The sequence below is a fragment of the Lathamus discolor genome, chromosome 2, assembly GCF_037157495.1.
Source record: "Lathamus discolor isolate bLatDis1 chromosome 2, bLatDis1.hap1, whole genome shotgun sequence".
Taxonomy (NCBI): Eukaryota; Metazoa; Chordata; class Aves; order Psittaciformes; family Psittacidae; genus Lathamus; species Lathamus discolor.
Genome location: NC_088885.1, coordinates 155,165,563 through 155,181,981, shown reverse-complemented (window position 1 = coordinate 155,181,981; position 16,419 = coordinate 155,165,563). Strand labels below are relative to the sequence as shown.

The following is a 16,419-nucleotide window of genomic DNA, read 5'->3' as shown; positions in this document are numbered from 1 at the left end:
TGCCATTGGACATTTGCTGTGTCAGTATGCTGGCTGTGCCAGATTTCAAGTCCTCATTCTTTGAAATGAGGCAGCAAGAGAGTTTCTCAGTGGAAAGTTTCTATGCTTCAAATGATTTTATTTAACAAGGATGGGTCTCAAATCCTGTTCTCGGTGAAAGACTGGCTCTGAAAGATGTTTACAAAAAGGTGGGGAGGAGGGGATGAGCCAGAGGAAGACACTGGAATGGAAAATTGAAAGTGAAGCTGTTTGAATAAGAGCAAGTTACAGGTGATTGAGAACAGCATTGTTACAGCAAGGAGGAGGAGTTGGCCTCAACTCTCAACAGGTTATAAACATGCTATCCAAAATACACAAACATACCAGAGAATGGTGTACCATTTCATATGAGGTATTATTTTCATTGGTGGTGTAGGGTGAAGAAGGGCCCCCCGGCTTTCCTGGACTGAAAGGGGATAAAGGAGAAAAGGTAAGTCCAAGTCTTTATTCCCAGTATACCATGAAAAGCTTGAGTTTGTAAAGCTACTGTGAAAGACATAGAAACAGGCCCTTTTCTAGGTCTTTTGTTTTACCTCTGTGTTTTCTTGTTTTGTGTTAGCAATGTCAGGAACTTTGTCTAAACCTTGTAAAATTCCAAAACAGAAGAGTGGAACAGAACAGAAGCTCAGTGCTAATGCCTCCACATAGAGAAACATCAGTGTTTCTTCAGTAGTGCAAATAACTTTTGGATTGAGATGGCCTTAACTGATACTGTGTCATCATCTTATTTGGGGTGGGGGAGAAGAAAAAACAAGTTATCCTGCACTGATCTTGCTCTGTCAAATAGTGTGTTAATGTCAGCAACAGCCCCTACAGGGACTACAAATAAATGTTTTCATTGAAATGATTCTCCTCATTCCTCATTCATGTCTTGATGTGTTACTCACGTCCTTGCACTTGCAGTGGGCGTTAATATTGTGCTGATGGTGATTCTGTTGTTATTACAGGGGTTCCTGGGCTCACCTGGCCCCCCTGGGAAAGATGGAGCAAAAGGAGAAGCTGTAAGCCTTTTTGTTCCTCCCCACGTAATCCCTGCCTTTCAGTGTGAGGCAGGCAGTGGAAATCAATCTGTATTGAGTGAAACATGTCTTGGGGATTTGTATGGTCATTTTAGGAGCAGCAGAAACAAATAGCAGGAGGTTAATAGCCCCAGCACTCTCCCTCACATGTTTGCAGGAGTCTTATGGATTAGTCATCCTGATTTGCTCCCAGAGCTGCTCTGTTACCATTCATTAAGATGGAAAAAGGGGCAGTCGTGGCAGTCTGTGGCTTGGGGCCCACTGCTGCTTGTGCTGGTTAATAGCTCCAACTCCAGAGCATGCCCATTTGTTTTAAGTCTGGCAAAGAGTCATTGGCTGGTGGAGATGGCAGGGCTGCAGGGGACCATCTTGTACTTCCACAGTGGACAGGGGTAAGAAGAATAGGTGTCTCGGTCACAGAAGCCAAGCACCAGAACTCCTCTTGTGCACTGCTAAAATCTAATAGCAAAGGAAGAGGTGCAGTGTTAGCTCAAAGAAGAAGGCAATGTGCCAAATACATGCCTGTAAGAGAACTATATATGAAATGTAAAAACACAAACACATTTTCCAGTATTTAAATATCATATTCCAGCATCTAATTCACATATTCTAGTATGTCAAGCAGATATAAGTGTGTTTTAGAGCTTTCCCTCCTTTTCCTGCTTGATCACCATCCCTTTGAATTCTCTTCATCCCAGTGGTGGACTTTTATAATTTCATTCACTGTCCATTTGTGGCAGTCATTTGGTGGTGACTGGAGGAACCTGAGGAATTGACCCTTTGGAAGAGCAGGCATACACTAAAACAGTGATACACAGCAGAAAAGCTCTTTTCTTTTTGTTGTCTGCATCCTGTTACTGCTTTTTGCCACATTTGTGGATAAAACGTGGTTGTTTTCCATTATAGGTTTCAGAACCTACACAGCTTCACCACATCACATGTGGCATGATCTGGGCTTGGACAGTAGCATGCCTGAACTTGTAGAGTTTCTCATAGGATGCATTTTTTACGCTGTAAGGTCACCATGCAAAACCAAACGAATTACGTTATCTCCAAGGAATCTATGTTTGTAGACTGTAGTTGGTGAAAGCTGTTCACAGCTTAGGGAACTAATTTCTTGCTACTTAGGTGATTGTGTTTGAAGAGCAGATGAATAGCTCATTCAGTTTTCAGTTTGCCTCCTTCTGCTTTGATATGTGTGAAGAAAGCACACTGCAGACTTTCAGATCTCTGGATAATGATGCTCAGGACTGTAGTTATTAGATAAAGCTTCCATTTCTAAGGCTGCATGCAATGACTATTTTGAGACATCCTAGCTTTTATATATAAAAGGTTAGCATTTACCACCAGTATTGCTGTTTGTTTTTTGCAGGGTGAACCAGGACAGCCAGGAGCATTTGGGCTGCCAGGGCCAGCAGGTCCAAAGGTAAGCTTTCTATTTCTTCTTTATATGGGCAGGCACTGGTTTGTTTTTTTTTCATTGACTCTTTATATAAGTGGATTGCTTTTTGGTTTTGCCTTTCTCCATTCACCAGTGTGAATATCAAAAGTCAAACTGCTCAGCCTCATCAGTGGTCTGGTAAGTTATGAGCAATTAGGCAAGGTACGTATAAAGAAGAAACAGGTTTTGTTTAATCAACAGCCCAACTGGAGAAGGTAAAGAGAATGTGTTTTGGGGCACATGAGCCATGCTTCGTGTCTTAAGTAAGCACTCCCAGCTCTTACAAAGATGCGGATGAGAATTATCCCTTCTCTATGACGAGAGGAAAACAAATTATCATGATGAGACCCTAGTCTGTTTCTGCCTATTTTGGGAGCTTCAGTTTTGCACCAGTAGATTGTAGGACTTGTGTCAATGCTCATATCACTGGGTTTGCTTCAAATAAGGCGCTTCTGAATGGAAATCTGGTAAGACTTCGATGGGTGCCAGAAATGTGCCTAAATTTGAAGCCCTTCTCATGATTAATTCTTTAATCTCCTTTCAAAGCCTTAGCTCTCCTTGCCTTGTTTCCTGGTTACTGAGGGGTAACTCCCCTTCATTTAGTTTCAGTCTTGTTATAGCACAAAAAGAAGATGGTGCACTAGATTAACAAGTGTTTTCAGGGGCATCATGCACAGCAAGGTCAGGTCAGCCTGACTCAATCTGACAACTGATTGATTGCCCAGGTTTATTTCACCCATTTTTCTCCTGTACAAATTAAGAAATGCATCTTTCTGGAGGAGCCATATCTGGTCATCTAAACCTTCCATTGAGTTTGCTTTTGTCCTTAAATAGGAGTTAAGTACCTAAAGAGCTTTCCAGATACAGTCATGACAGTCAATTTCCTCTGTTTGAGAGTACTCAACAACGAAGTCCATTTATACATGTCCTTCTAGGTTCCTCAGCTATGGAGAGGCTTTTGAGGGTATCGGAACTAACTGTGTGCTTGTGGATTAGTGACAATACTTGGTAGCCATCCCACAGCTCTCTGCGAGACCCATACTACCTTCATCAACTTGAAGGGGTTGATTGTGAAAGCTGCATGGCAGCATGTTCAGCAGCGGATAAATGACAGCTGTGAAGCAGGGATGAGGTGAGCTGAGCTGAGTGGAGACACTGTGGATACTGTTTTGTCCATCAGTGGGATTTGGGAGTGGATGAAATGAATGGAATTCATCACCCACAAGTGCCTATCACCTGCATCTCTCCTGTCATGTAAATAAGTACATATTTTCTCTCTTTCCTGCGTGTTTCCTATAGTGGAATTACAAACCTGTAAGCTATAAGATGCTCCTTGAGGTATGAAGCTCCTCACCCTTGCTTTGCAAAACTTTCACAAGCCAAGCTGAACTGAGACATCTTTATCTACCTCCAGAAGGGCTTGATCCTGCACAGTACTCCGTATTTTCCACCAGGATCATCAGGGGCATAGAGTCCAGCCAAGTAGCAAGGAGATACTGAATAGATCAGCACTATGGGTTGGATGGGATAGGTGCTGGCAGGGCTGGACCTGTAGACATCTGACTAGACAGTGCCAAGTGCTCCCAGTGAGGAGATGAGCTTGGCCAACCCCAGCCTCTCAACTGCAAAATGATTTTGTGCTTTTTTTTCATTTTCCCTCAGTGGGTGCACTGATTATATGCATTGTCCTTGAGCCGGATTCTGCCCTGAGCTATTTTAAGAAACCATCCTGACTTTGGTGATGGGGCTTTAAAATATAAAATATGAATCCACACTCCTTTACTCTTCAGTGTAAACCTCAAATACCTTGGTGATATGGAATGAGGTGTGGAGATGGGCAATGAGAGGTTACCTCTCCATTTACTTTTGTAATGATAGGGGTTTTTTGTCAGATGACTTTTTTTTTTTTTCATCAGCATCAATACAGTGTCTCTGGACTGTACCCCAGGCTCCATGCAGTGCTACCTTGAGTTTCTTTGGTTGGCTGGGATTTGGTCCTTCCTGCCTCAGTCCACCTTTATGTGCATTGAGCTAGGCAAGCACAGTGAACATTCAGCAATTCTGTGTGCACCCCAGAAATATCAGCCCCCTGTTTATCTGCTTGGTTCAGGGATTTCCAGTCTTTTCCTCAGTGGGAATTGCCAGCACCATCTGTTAAGGAGGTGCCTCACAGCTTGTACAGATCTCATTGATTGTGTGAAGCTTCCAGTAGGACAGGTAAGGATAGAGCAGGCTTCTGGTAATAGGACTTCAGTCTACAGAGATACCTTAATGGATGATGAGCCCATTAGAATCATAGAATCATAGAATAGTTAGGGTTGGAAAGGACCTCAAGAGCATCCAGTTCCAACCCCCCCTGCCATGGGCAGGAACACCTCACACTAAACCATCCCACCCAAGGCTTCGTCCAACCTGGGCTTGAACACCGCCAGGGATGGAGCACTCACAACCTCCCTGGGCAACAGGGTACATGTTGAGGCCCTCAGTGATATGGTTTAGTGGTGGTATTGGCAGTCCTGGGTAATGGTTGGACTTGATGATCTCAAAGGTCTTTTCCAACCTAGTTGGTGCTATGATTCTATGTGTGGGTTACAGGAGTGAAATGGCCTTGACATGTCATCTCTGGTTCTACTGCTTTAGCTGCTGAGTGAAGTCTCCAGGAGAGATTGTCCCTAATTCAGTGTTTTCATAATAAAAATACATTGTTTTTTTTTTTTTTTGTGTGTTTGTTACTTTGTTTTCTTTTCCATTTGGTGGGTAGCTTTCATTGCTTACCAAGAAGAATATATGATCTTGCTGGCTACGATGATGGAAGTAAAGAGCTGTCAATAAACAGCCTTGCGCTAATCAGTGTTGGAGTTTCTGGTTATAGAAGATGCCACTATGGGCTGAGATAGCAAGAAATATCCACTGGTCAGTGAAGAATGCTCCCACATAAATATGTGGGACCTGGCAGGTTAATTTAATTGGAGTAAGTGGATCCAGATTAAAAAGGCTATAGCTCAGGTCCCTCGTGATATTAGTGAAACAAAGCTTGGATTTTTGAGACCAAGCCCTTTAGCCTGTGAAATCCTACAGCAAATATTTAACCTTTCCCTTCTTTTTTTCCCCCATATTTTTAGTAAACAGTTAATGAGATTTTCCGTGGCTGTCAATGCTATGGCACTGACAGAGCTGTAACATCCCTATCTGAACTGACAGTTACCTGCACTTGATAGCAAAAACAGAGGCAGAGGGGAAAAAACATCAAGGCTTTGAATTCTAAAGTATTAGGTAAGAGTTTCATTTTGACAAATTCCCTTCTTGTTTGCTTCAGCTGTTGAATGTCTCACACTTCTCTGGTTTACCAGACATGATCTCAGCAAAGGCCTTGAGTGGGATCAGCAAGTCCTCTCATCCAGACAAGCCCAGTTTCTCTGTAACTTTTGCTGAGTGTTATAGCCATGATTTATGTCATGGTACTGAGTTGGATTTTGATAATTTGGACAGCATGGCGCAGGCCTTTATTTCTCTATAGGTTTTACCTTCTTTGATAGCAGTATTTTTCTGCAGGCTAGAGGGAGAGCATGCCTGCTGCCACTAGATGACTTGCAACACTTCCTGACCTTGCAGGTCCTAGGTGCCTGATGTTCTAGAGATCCTCCGAACCATTTTGCCTGTGCTTAAACCCAGCTCTTGTTAACTGGTTTGTGAATTGTGAATCCCCCTTAACCTCTAAGTTTACCATGTGGTTTGCTTAACAGAGGTTCAGCCACTTCGCAGCTGAGCTGATGAACTGCTCACAAACTTCAGGGCACAGGCTTTTCTGCTTTAACAAGCCAAGTCCTCCCTGGCTAAGGGAGGGGAACTGTTTTGGCAATGGGCAATTCATTCCTTAAAGCAGTGGTGAAACACTTGCCAAGTACAGACCAGCCAGGCTGCCAGGTCTGTGATTAACGACTGCTCCAAATGAGATTATCATTTGGGCTAAGGTGAATATAAACAGGGATGTGACATGACCAGTGTCCTAGGCACCTGCACTGGGACAAAAAAGTCTCAGTTTTGCTAATAATTCATTGCAAACATATCTTGGGGGTTCTTTTTTTTTTTTTGATTGTGGGTTAGTTTGGGTTTTTTTGTCTGCTTTTTTGTCCTTTTTTTTTTTTTTTAAGAAGAAAAGATCTATTAATATGAAATGCAGAAGTGATTTAAAAATAAAGCTTTATCCACTACAAACACCCAGTACAGAAGTTAACTGGGTGGGAAGGGAACTGAGATAAGTAAGAAAAGAATCAGTCATATAGGTGATAGGAGATGCCAAACCTGTTCTTGTTGGCAGACTCAGTTCTATGAGGTCCAGCCTGTCTCTATAGGATGGTTTTGAAGGCTGAGCCTGTTCAGCTGAGGATCCAGACCATTTTCAGGGATTGTAAGATGCGTAAAAGCACACAATGAGAGTGCTCTCCATCTCTCCAGGGAAAGTCGGTGTGCAGCCAGCTGAAGGGGTACTGAAATGTGCCTGATCTCTTTCATTTCTCTCACTTATGCTGAAAATAAACATTGGAGAATATAGTTCAGATCTGTTTCTTTTCATTTATTCTTCAAAATAAGCAATATTTTGAAGTCTGTGGCTCATTTATGCTGGAATATGGCCTTTGCTTCAATGTTTGCAGCAACACATGCTTGTGCTTTCTTCCACCATCAGTGTTCAGCAGCCCAAACAGCTCAATCACCCCACATTCAATGGGCAGGCAATGACTGATGTGGCCAAAGCCTTTGAAATTACCTGTAGAGGAGCTTGCATGGGGCAGTTTGCCTTTTGCAGAAGGATAAAACTTGCTAATATCTGAGCACTGGGGGCAGAAGAAAACATTAGGAAATCACTTCGGGTAAGTAGCTGGAAAGTCAGACCCTGCTCTCTGTGTTAGCACTGAGACAATGGAGAATCCTCAATAGCCCCTTGTGAGCCCAGTAATGTAACTTCCATTTCTGAATGACTGTTTTTTTAACTCACATATTCTTATGTGAGAGAGTTTCTGGTGTTTTACTGTATCTCAATTCCTTGCAGGGATCTGAGGGAAAGCAGGGTCCTCCAGGAATTAAAGGCTATGTGGGTGTACCGGTAAGTCATGGCTTTTGGTACATTTTCAGTGCTCTGCAAACTTTCTCTACCTTTTCAGTGTGTTCTTCCCAGCTGTGTTTTTCTTCATCATTATTAAGCAATACTGTTGATGTCTGACCACTTACCTATACTATGTTCGATAGAGACATTTGCTTGACTTCGTTTTCTTCTGATTGACCTGTAGACAGCAGAGAGATGCCAGTAGAAATGATTTGATTATTGAGATAACAACCAGTGGTTTTGTGATGCTTCCACGGTGTTGAGGGACCATTTATATTGTGCTTGAAAACTTCATAATGCCAAAAAAAAACCTAAACCCCATCTCTCAGTAAATTCCCAACCGCATTTCAAAACTGTCAGGGAATAGCCTTTAGGCCCAGAGACAAACCTGCCTTGAATGAACAGTCAGCAAGAACAAAATAAATCAAGTTCTATCAAGTTAACGTTCTGTCTTGTGGTCTCACCTTGACAATTACGGAGGCAGCCTTTAAGCTGGTGCTGTAGAGGCTGATTGGATTTTCTGAGATTTCAGGACCTGACCGGGTCAGGGCAACCCCTGGTATGTATATGGGCTGGAGGATGTAGAGATTGAGAGCAGCCATGAGGAGAAGGACTTGGGGATGTTTGTTGATGAGAAGCTCAACATGATCTGTCATTGTGCGCTGGGAGCCCAGAAACCAACCACGCTGGGCTGTATCCCAGCATTGTGAGCAGCAGGTCAAGGGAGGGGATCCTGCCCCTTTACTGCACTCTTGTGAGACCACCACCTTCAGTCCTGATCCAGCTCTGGAGCAGCAACATATGAAGAACACAGGCCTGTTAAAGCAGGTCTGAAGGAGGCCACAGAGAAGCAGGCAGGGCTGGAGCAGCTCTGCTCTGGAGCCAGGCTAAGAGAGCTGGGTTGGTTCAGCCTGAGGAAGAGAAAGCTCCTTACGGGGAGACCTTAGAGCAACTCACAGCACCTGAAGGGACTACAAGAAAGCTAGAAAGTAACTTTTTACAAGGGCATGTGGTGACAGGACAAGGGATAATGGCTTTAAACTGACAAAGGGTAGATTTTAGGTTAGATACTAAGGATAAATTCTTCACTATGACAGTGGCGAGACACTGGAACAGGTTGCCCAGAGAGGTGGCACACGCTTCATCCCTGGCAGTGTTCAAGGCCAAGTTGAACAGAGCTTGAAACAACCTGATCTAGCTGAAGACAACCCTGCTTAATGCGGGGCATTGGAGTAGATGACCTGCAAAAGTCTCTTACAACCAAAACTATTGTATGATGCACATCAGTGCCTGTAGTGGCATACCAGATATGCTCATGCACTGTACCAGCCAAGGACTTGCTTTACAATTCCCTATAAAGGAGTCAAATGTATTTAAAAGAGCTTGAGCCCATTTGTATTTTCCCATGTCTTTTTGCATGCTGTTTCCCTGTATGGTCTAAGGCTGAATTTGTATTAGGCTTGAAGATGCTGAACTGAATATGGGGGTGGCATTACCTGTCAATGCGATAGATCTCTTAAATATTAATGAGATACATAGACAAAGTTATGATAACATTTTCTTCCTGCTCCTTGGGTCATCTGTTTGTGTGAGAAGCAAAGCACTCATGTGGTACACCGTTACTGAAGGTCCTGTTTCTACCATACCACTGACATTTGGCTTGGGCTGCTGGCTAGGAGCAAGACAATAATCATCTACTCAGTCTACACATGGGCCTCATAGTTATTAATGTATTAAAGGAGTCATATTTTTAACCTGCTGCCGTTTACTCTTAGGAAATGGTGGGATAATTTCTTTGCAGTGTGGGAAACTGCAGGCTCAGTTTGCGTTGTTAGAGATGAATAGGGCTGTACAGAGTTTGCTCACAGACAACTATGGCCTGAGATTTGAATATCTTATTTATGTAAATCATCCTAGTGGCCAAATAAACCCAGACATGTGGCTCTCATTATCTTGGAGGTAAACCTCTTCTATAGCATAAAATAAATGGAAGTTTAAATACAAATGTATTATTACAATCAGAATGATTTTAAGATTTGGCAGTTTTAGAGAGGCCACTACTGACTGAGCATATTTGTCTGCCTGTAGCTATTAGTTTGTTGTTCAGTTGCTACAATAAAGGTAAAATACAGGGTGTTTGCTGTGCCAAGGGAAGGTGAAATGTGATCCTGCCCACTGAGTCCCTCGCCTGTGTTAGTATCGCTATCTTTTATCGAACTAAGCCCCAGCAATGGCTCTGATGTACCTGGGAGGAGATGAATTTTGCAGTCCAAATGAACACTGGTATTGGATTCACAGTGCAAACATGTGCTTGGGCCTCCAGGACAGGGATTATCTAGCATTTGCCAGGTTCGTGCTGCATCAAAAACCACCAGGAATGGGCATTCTTGCTTGTTCAGACAACAGGTTTTTCCATTAGCATTGTCCTCTACCAAAGTCCTCATTGTTTACGAGCAACATGAAAAATACAGAACACTGATTGTTTTCCAGACCATCTGCAGCTGTGGTGTGCTCCCTGTCCCTCCACACTGTGTTGGCAGGAGGGTCCTATGTCTGCAGGCAATATAATATTACAGAACGTTCCTGGGCCCACAGGTCATCCCTGCTCTAAGTCTGCTTAGGACCATGCCTGGGGCCAACTTTGAGGACTGGCAACATGGGAAATGCCTCTGAGGTTAACTTCAACAGATTGTGCAGACATGAACAGTGATTTGGTGACTGATTAGAAGAGACAACTATGCCTCTACTTGGATTGACCTTTATAATCTCATTTTTCCTTTTATTTCTTAGGGTCTACAAGGTGAAAGAGGAGAAAAGGGAACACGAGGAGACAAGGTATTCCTGATGCATGCTAGGCAAAACCAGGCTGCTTTGGGCCTTGGCCTATTTGGTGGGGTGGGCTGCCAGGCCTGCAGCTTTGGAGGGTGATGAATGATGAAGTTTACTCCCTGCACTGCACCTCTGGCTGCTGTATGTGAATGACTTCCTATGGGAGTGCAGGAGGGCTTTATGGATAGAGATCTAAGCACACATCTAGGGACTTCTTGTCAGTTCATAGACAGAGATGGAGGAGAGAGAGAAGGAGTGAAGGTATGCCACTGGGGGAATATAGTGTGGTGTCGACATTGTGTGTACCACCTAAAAGTTGTGAATTACCACTGACTACCTATGACCATGACTGCATCCAGCACATCCTCATCGCACTGCAGATACTCCAATTATCCTTCTCATGTTTCTATTTTTTCCCATCACAATAAGCTCAGTAGCAGTAAGTACCAGGTAGTTCCCATGTTAAAGGCTTCATCTAGCTGAAGCTGCTTCCCAGTTCTCTGTTCTCTCCTGTCTGGGAATAGCTCTTTTACAGAACACGGGGAGAGATTTGAGCCACATTCATGGCTCAAGAGACCTAGAGCCTGGAATAACCATTTAAAAGAAGAGCTGGGCAGGTACAAAGTCTTTATTGTTTCAGTTGAATTGCTGTGTTCAGAGAGACCTCAGGTGCTTCAGACCTGCCAGGCAGTGCTTGATGCTCCCAGCAATGCCACCAAAAATGTGTTTTGCTGTGCCTGTGCCCAGCAACCAGCTGGAGGTAGGGGATGACCAGACTCTTTTGGACCCATGTTGCCTCTTTACTCAATGCAGGCAAAACAGGCATGTTTCTTGCCACCTCTGAGTGTCTTCCAGCCCTGAGCAATGTCCTGTCTTGTTTATGTCTTAAGCTGGTTCTGAGACAGGAATATCTCAGTGCTGGTCTGGTAGTTTTGCCTGTGTTCAAGCTGTCTTTATGTCTGGCTATATGTGTCTGTGCAAGAGAGAGTTATTAGCTTGTTAGCATGGCCTTATTCCCATTTCTTACTCTTTTGGAGAAGAAACCCGGAGATTTACACCAAGCTTTTGCCTACTGGGAAAAATGATCAATAGACCCTTAGGGTGAGATACTGTGTTTTGCTTTAGCATGTGTCAAGATGTCAGTTCCCTGTGTCCATTTTGCCGTTTTTGATGAAGTAGCCATGATCACGCTTTGTGTTCTCAATCCTCTCTGCTGCAGATAGAACAAAAGGCTGGATCACACTTTATCTTCCTTGTGCTTTTGCCTTAGCCCTTTGCAGGCCTGGCTCAGTATGTTGTGTCTAGCCACTGCTTTTCCGGAGGCGAGGTTGTCTAATCTGCTGGAATATTTGGCTCCCGGAAGAAAATCCATCTTTCTGACATCACTGTGATGGGAGAGGAAGCTTGAACTGTGTGTGGGCAGGCAGCTGACTAGGCTAGAGGAAGATTAAAGTGGGGAAGAAATGAATTAGGGTTTGTTTCATTAAAAAGGATATGCACAATTAGAGCTCCCTTTATTTTCTTTTTCCTGGAGCAGCCAGATCTCTGCTACAATGCTTGTACTTTGATTTTTTTCCCAGCTTTAATGATGGTCTCAGAACGCCCGCTGCCATTGCTTTAACTTCTACCACAGTACTACTGTGAAAGCAGTGGGTGTAAATTCAGCAGGCCAAATATTTCCTTGTCTGCTCTTCAGTCTGTAACTTGAATACTGACACCTACACAACCTGTGTTTCTTTGTGCTTGAGTAGAAGAGTGTTTATTATATCAAATGAGAGCACTGTCCCATGCGCTGAGTATTAGTATATCAAATCTGCACCTTAGTATCAAAACCAGGTTAAATATCCTATAATACATCTTGCTGCTGCGTTCTAATATATCCTGGGAACTTGGATATAAATATTGAGGCTTTATAGGTGCCCAAATCCAGTAGTATCAATTACACCTGCACTTTAGGGGAGCCCCTGCACAATACGAGTGATATCTCCTGTCCCTTTGCATACAGTGGACTCCAGGACAGAGATAAGCTTGATGCACTTGGCTGCCAAGACAAACCATGTATCTGTGTGGTACTTGGCATGTTAATTTGGACATGTACAGCAGTTCAGCATGACATGGGGCATTGCTTTTGCTGCATAAACATCTGTCTATCCTGTAAATCCTTGTCTTGTATTACAGAAGAGCTCATGTAAGGAGGCAGCAGGGCTGCCAGGTCCCTCTGTGCAGTGCTGTTGCTCTCCACCACTTTTTCCCAGGAACCTTCGGACTCTTGGAGAATCATTTTTCCAATAGATCACCACACTTTCTAACTGTTAGAAGTCAGAAAGCAGTACCAAAGTTTCTGTGGAATTGGGATTTTCACTGGTTGCTTATTGCTTAAAACCAGAAAAAAACTGTAGGGCACAGGAAAATGAAATGGGGTCTTAAATGAAAATTGAAGAAAAAACTTTTATTGTGTTTGATTTATTTTTTTTAACAAATCAAAAAACCAAGAAAACCCAACCCTCTAACCCCACCCCCACCCCCCAACTTTCTCTAAATAGTGTTTTTTCTAAATAATGGAGAAAATAATGATGAAAAATATTTATAAGGACAGCTTTTTCTGAAGAAAAAAAATTGATATCAGAGTAATTTGTAATGTTTTCAAAAAGCTTTATTGTATACATTTATATAAATAACGTATTTTCCTTTCCCTGCCCCCATTACTGGCACTAAGAACATTGACACTCCTCTGTTTTGGCAGCTAAAACAGCATGTGTGAAATACTCCTTTCTGCAGTGTGTTGATGTTAAAATTCCCCCTGGGAATGAATGCACTTCACATTTTGTCAGCAATCTACTAGGCTGCTGCTTACTGAAAGTCAGGATACTTGTGGTTCAGTCAGTGCAAAGGAAACCGTTAACGTGGAAACTATCACTCCGAAAGCAAGTAAATCCGGACGTCTGACACTGGTTTTCAGCTGCTGGGTCCCACTAATATAATTTTTTAAAACAACATTTATGTTACTATGCTGATTGACTTTCTAAAGGGGAAAAAGAAAGAAATTGATTTGCAAAACCATTTCTAATTTGCTGATCAATGTAGTTTTCAAAAGGAGCTAATTAAATCCAGTGCCGTAAGTGTGGTTTTGCAGATAGTAACAGAAGTCTAACAGGGATCCTGTGGGATACTGATCAGAATTAAGATGACTGAAACATTTCAAAAAGTAAAGCTGATACTTTGCTGTCACTGCTCATATTCATAGGATTAGTTTACATGCACACTTATGTTAACAGCTGCACTGTACGTATTTGATAATTTATATTCAACTGTGTGTGAAGGATACAAGCAAAATCAATGTTTCATCCTGCAGAGGGGTAAGCCTTTTACAGAGTAAGTCCCTATTTCAAAGAGTTTTAACCTAAAGTGGCTGGAATGGACAGAGGCCACAATCAGTAAGAGGGAAGTGAAGTTCAGGATGAGTATGTTACTGATCTGGTCATTGTCTCTATTAAGGCCCTGGATTCTAAAATACGGACTGTATTAAGCTTGAATGTGGAACATCAGGATGCTTCATACTTGTGGGAGAATTGCCCACTGCTACAGATTGGGAACAACTTATTAAGGAGCTGTCCTGAGGAAGTGGGTTTGGAGTAAACATTATCCTGGGATTTAAGTAGAAGAATACTCTATAAAACATGAAATAGTCTTTCTGCTCACAGTCAGCCTCAGCTGTGTCCAATTCCAGGCACCTAGCTGCAGTGAGAAGGTGTGGAAAAGGTGGGCAGTGCACAAATGGAAGCAATAAATGTGATCAGAGGACTGAAAAATGTGCCCGTGAAGAAAAGTTGAAAGCACTGAGGTTGTTTAGACTGGAAAGGTTTGAAGGGAGAGTTTTGTAAGACTTCAAATACATAAAAGGCCTTTGTAAAGATGAAGGTTACAGTCTGTTCTCTGTGGGGGGTCAGGGAATGACATACTAGCCTGAAACTGTAGCAGGCAAAAGTCAGGCTTAGTTATATGGGGAAAAAAATGTATCTTTAGGTATTGAAAATAAAGTGGTGGAATAAATTTCCTGTGCACTTTGTGGGCTGTCCAACTCTGGAGACATATAGGAACAGACTAATTGTTCCCCAAGGTTACAGAAAGCAAAGGTGAAAATGAAAGGTTTTTCTTAACTGGGTAAAAATGAGCTATTGCTGGATTGTGGATTCAGTATTTTTGTAAGAGCTGATGTTCTCCTGGTGCCCTTTCCCGGTTTACATGAATCCATCTCAGCACACAGGGGAAGGATGGTGACATGGAACGCTATAGCACGCAACACCTTCTGGTTGCCGCAACTCTTCATAGTAGAGATGTGGGGACTTCAGTCATATTCTCTATTGAGCTGGCTTGAATTTCTCTCCTTATTCCTTACTCCTGGAGTGGATAATGCAGACGTCTATTGCAGAATGGTGACTTTCACAGCACTGATCTGAGTCATAGAGGTTATTTGTCTTCTTTTCCCAGGGAGAGCGAGGCCTAGATGGGTTCCCTGGAAAGCCAGGTCTGGAGGGAAAACAGGTACGTGGCAAATGCTCAACAACTGGAGGCTTTTTGGACTGAGTGGAAGTTGATGCTAAAACTGGGATTTATCCTGGGTGGCTGCTGAGCTAAGGCAGGACCCTGTACTCTTTATTCTATGGATCTTTGTTAGCACAGGTTTTTTGTTTGCTTTTAAATTGTAATGCAATATACACTTCAAGGAAATGCCAGTCCTTCAAATGTGGTAGTTTAGATGTTTGTCTGAATTTTCATTAAAAACATAAGGAAGAATGTATAAAATTCAGTTGTTTAAGCCTGATTTTTATAAACTTTTTTTTCCTTCCCGCAACATGAAAGGGGGACAACTGGATTTAATCCATTTAGTTTGTTTTCAATAAGAAAGACTTGAAACTATTTACATTTTTAAGACAGGCTGAAACCAGGAAATGGTTTAAAAGATCAATACATTTCTGCTGATTAAGCAGATAATGCTTTGTCTAAAACTATCTGCAGATCCTACAAGACCGTTTTGATTACTCAGGTTATGATACTTAATGAGAGGCATCTTTTACTGCCAGGCATCTTCTGGTCCAAATAACAAAAGACAGAGTAAGAAGCAGAGGCTAAAAAGCGATTTGCCATAAGCCATGCAGTTAATCATTGACGCCTTTGAGCCTGAAGCCTTCAAGTTTCTGGTTCTGCACCCTATTCATGCTGCCTACACTGTTTCCCTCTTTGGAAAGGATCATTTGGAGGCACATTTTTGCAGTTGAAGAGGTGGAGGAACTGCATATTGAATCCTCAGTATAGGATTTGTTTATATAGTTTGTCTTCAGGTGGTTGATCCTGCAAAGCAGCTGCTGAGGTCTGATCTGAATGTGCTTTACAACCATGTGATCCTGAGTCTCTTGGTCTTTTAGCAGCTGGAGTTTCAACATGATTCTGTTGAGGAGTACTTTTGTTTCCATATCAGATACCTCTTTAGTATTTAGGTGGCAAGGTATAGTGTCATTAGCAGTCTTAATCTTTGTTAAATCTGCATCTTCCTCTCTGTGATAGGCATTTTTGAACTAAATGTTCTGCTTCTACAAGGGGGATTTGACAGCTAATCATCGCTTTCTGTCTGCTTTGTTCCTCAGTCACAGTTTATACAGGAAAGTATTTGCCTAGTTAGTGTTTATTAGTCTTTATAAGATGGAAATGTTTTCTGGTGCTGGATGCACTGGAATCACAATGAATTATGTTCACTATACCCATCATGTTGTTTATAGTGCTGGTTTCTACTTGCACTAAATGTAGATGAAGTGAGAAATTGCAGAGGGATGTGAAGGTGGATGCTGATAGTTTATTACTTCTAAGGAGCAATTTCTCCAAGTGCACCCTATTGCAGAGATTGGGTTCTTCTGAAGCTTTTTTTGCCTTTTTCATGTCTAGACACCTAACAGTTAGCGAATCCTCATACCTAAATTTTATTGAATATGTTGTGT

The 16,419-nt window shown here is 42.4% G+C and overlaps 1 protein-coding gene across 1 annotated transcript in view; it reads left to right on the top strand.

Moving 5' to 3' along the window:
- COL22A1 (collagen type XXII alpha 1 chain) overlaps positions 1–16,419 on the top strand; it is a 145,348-nt gene that overhangs the window by 33,589 nt on the left and 95,340 nt on the right. The window contains exons 5-10 of the mRNA XM_065669158.1: positions 416–469; positions 987–1,040; positions 2,431–2,484; positions 7,547–7,600; positions 10,391–10,435; positions 14,918–14,971. Of these exons, the coding sequence (XP_065525230.1) occupies positions 416–469; positions 987–1,040; positions 2,431–2,484; positions 7,547–7,600; positions 10,391–10,435; positions 14,918–14,971 (315 nt within the window). The remainder of the gene's footprint in view (positions 1–415; positions 470–986; positions 1,041–2,430; positions 2,485–7,546; positions 7,601–10,390; positions 10,436–14,917; positions 14,972–16,419) is intronic.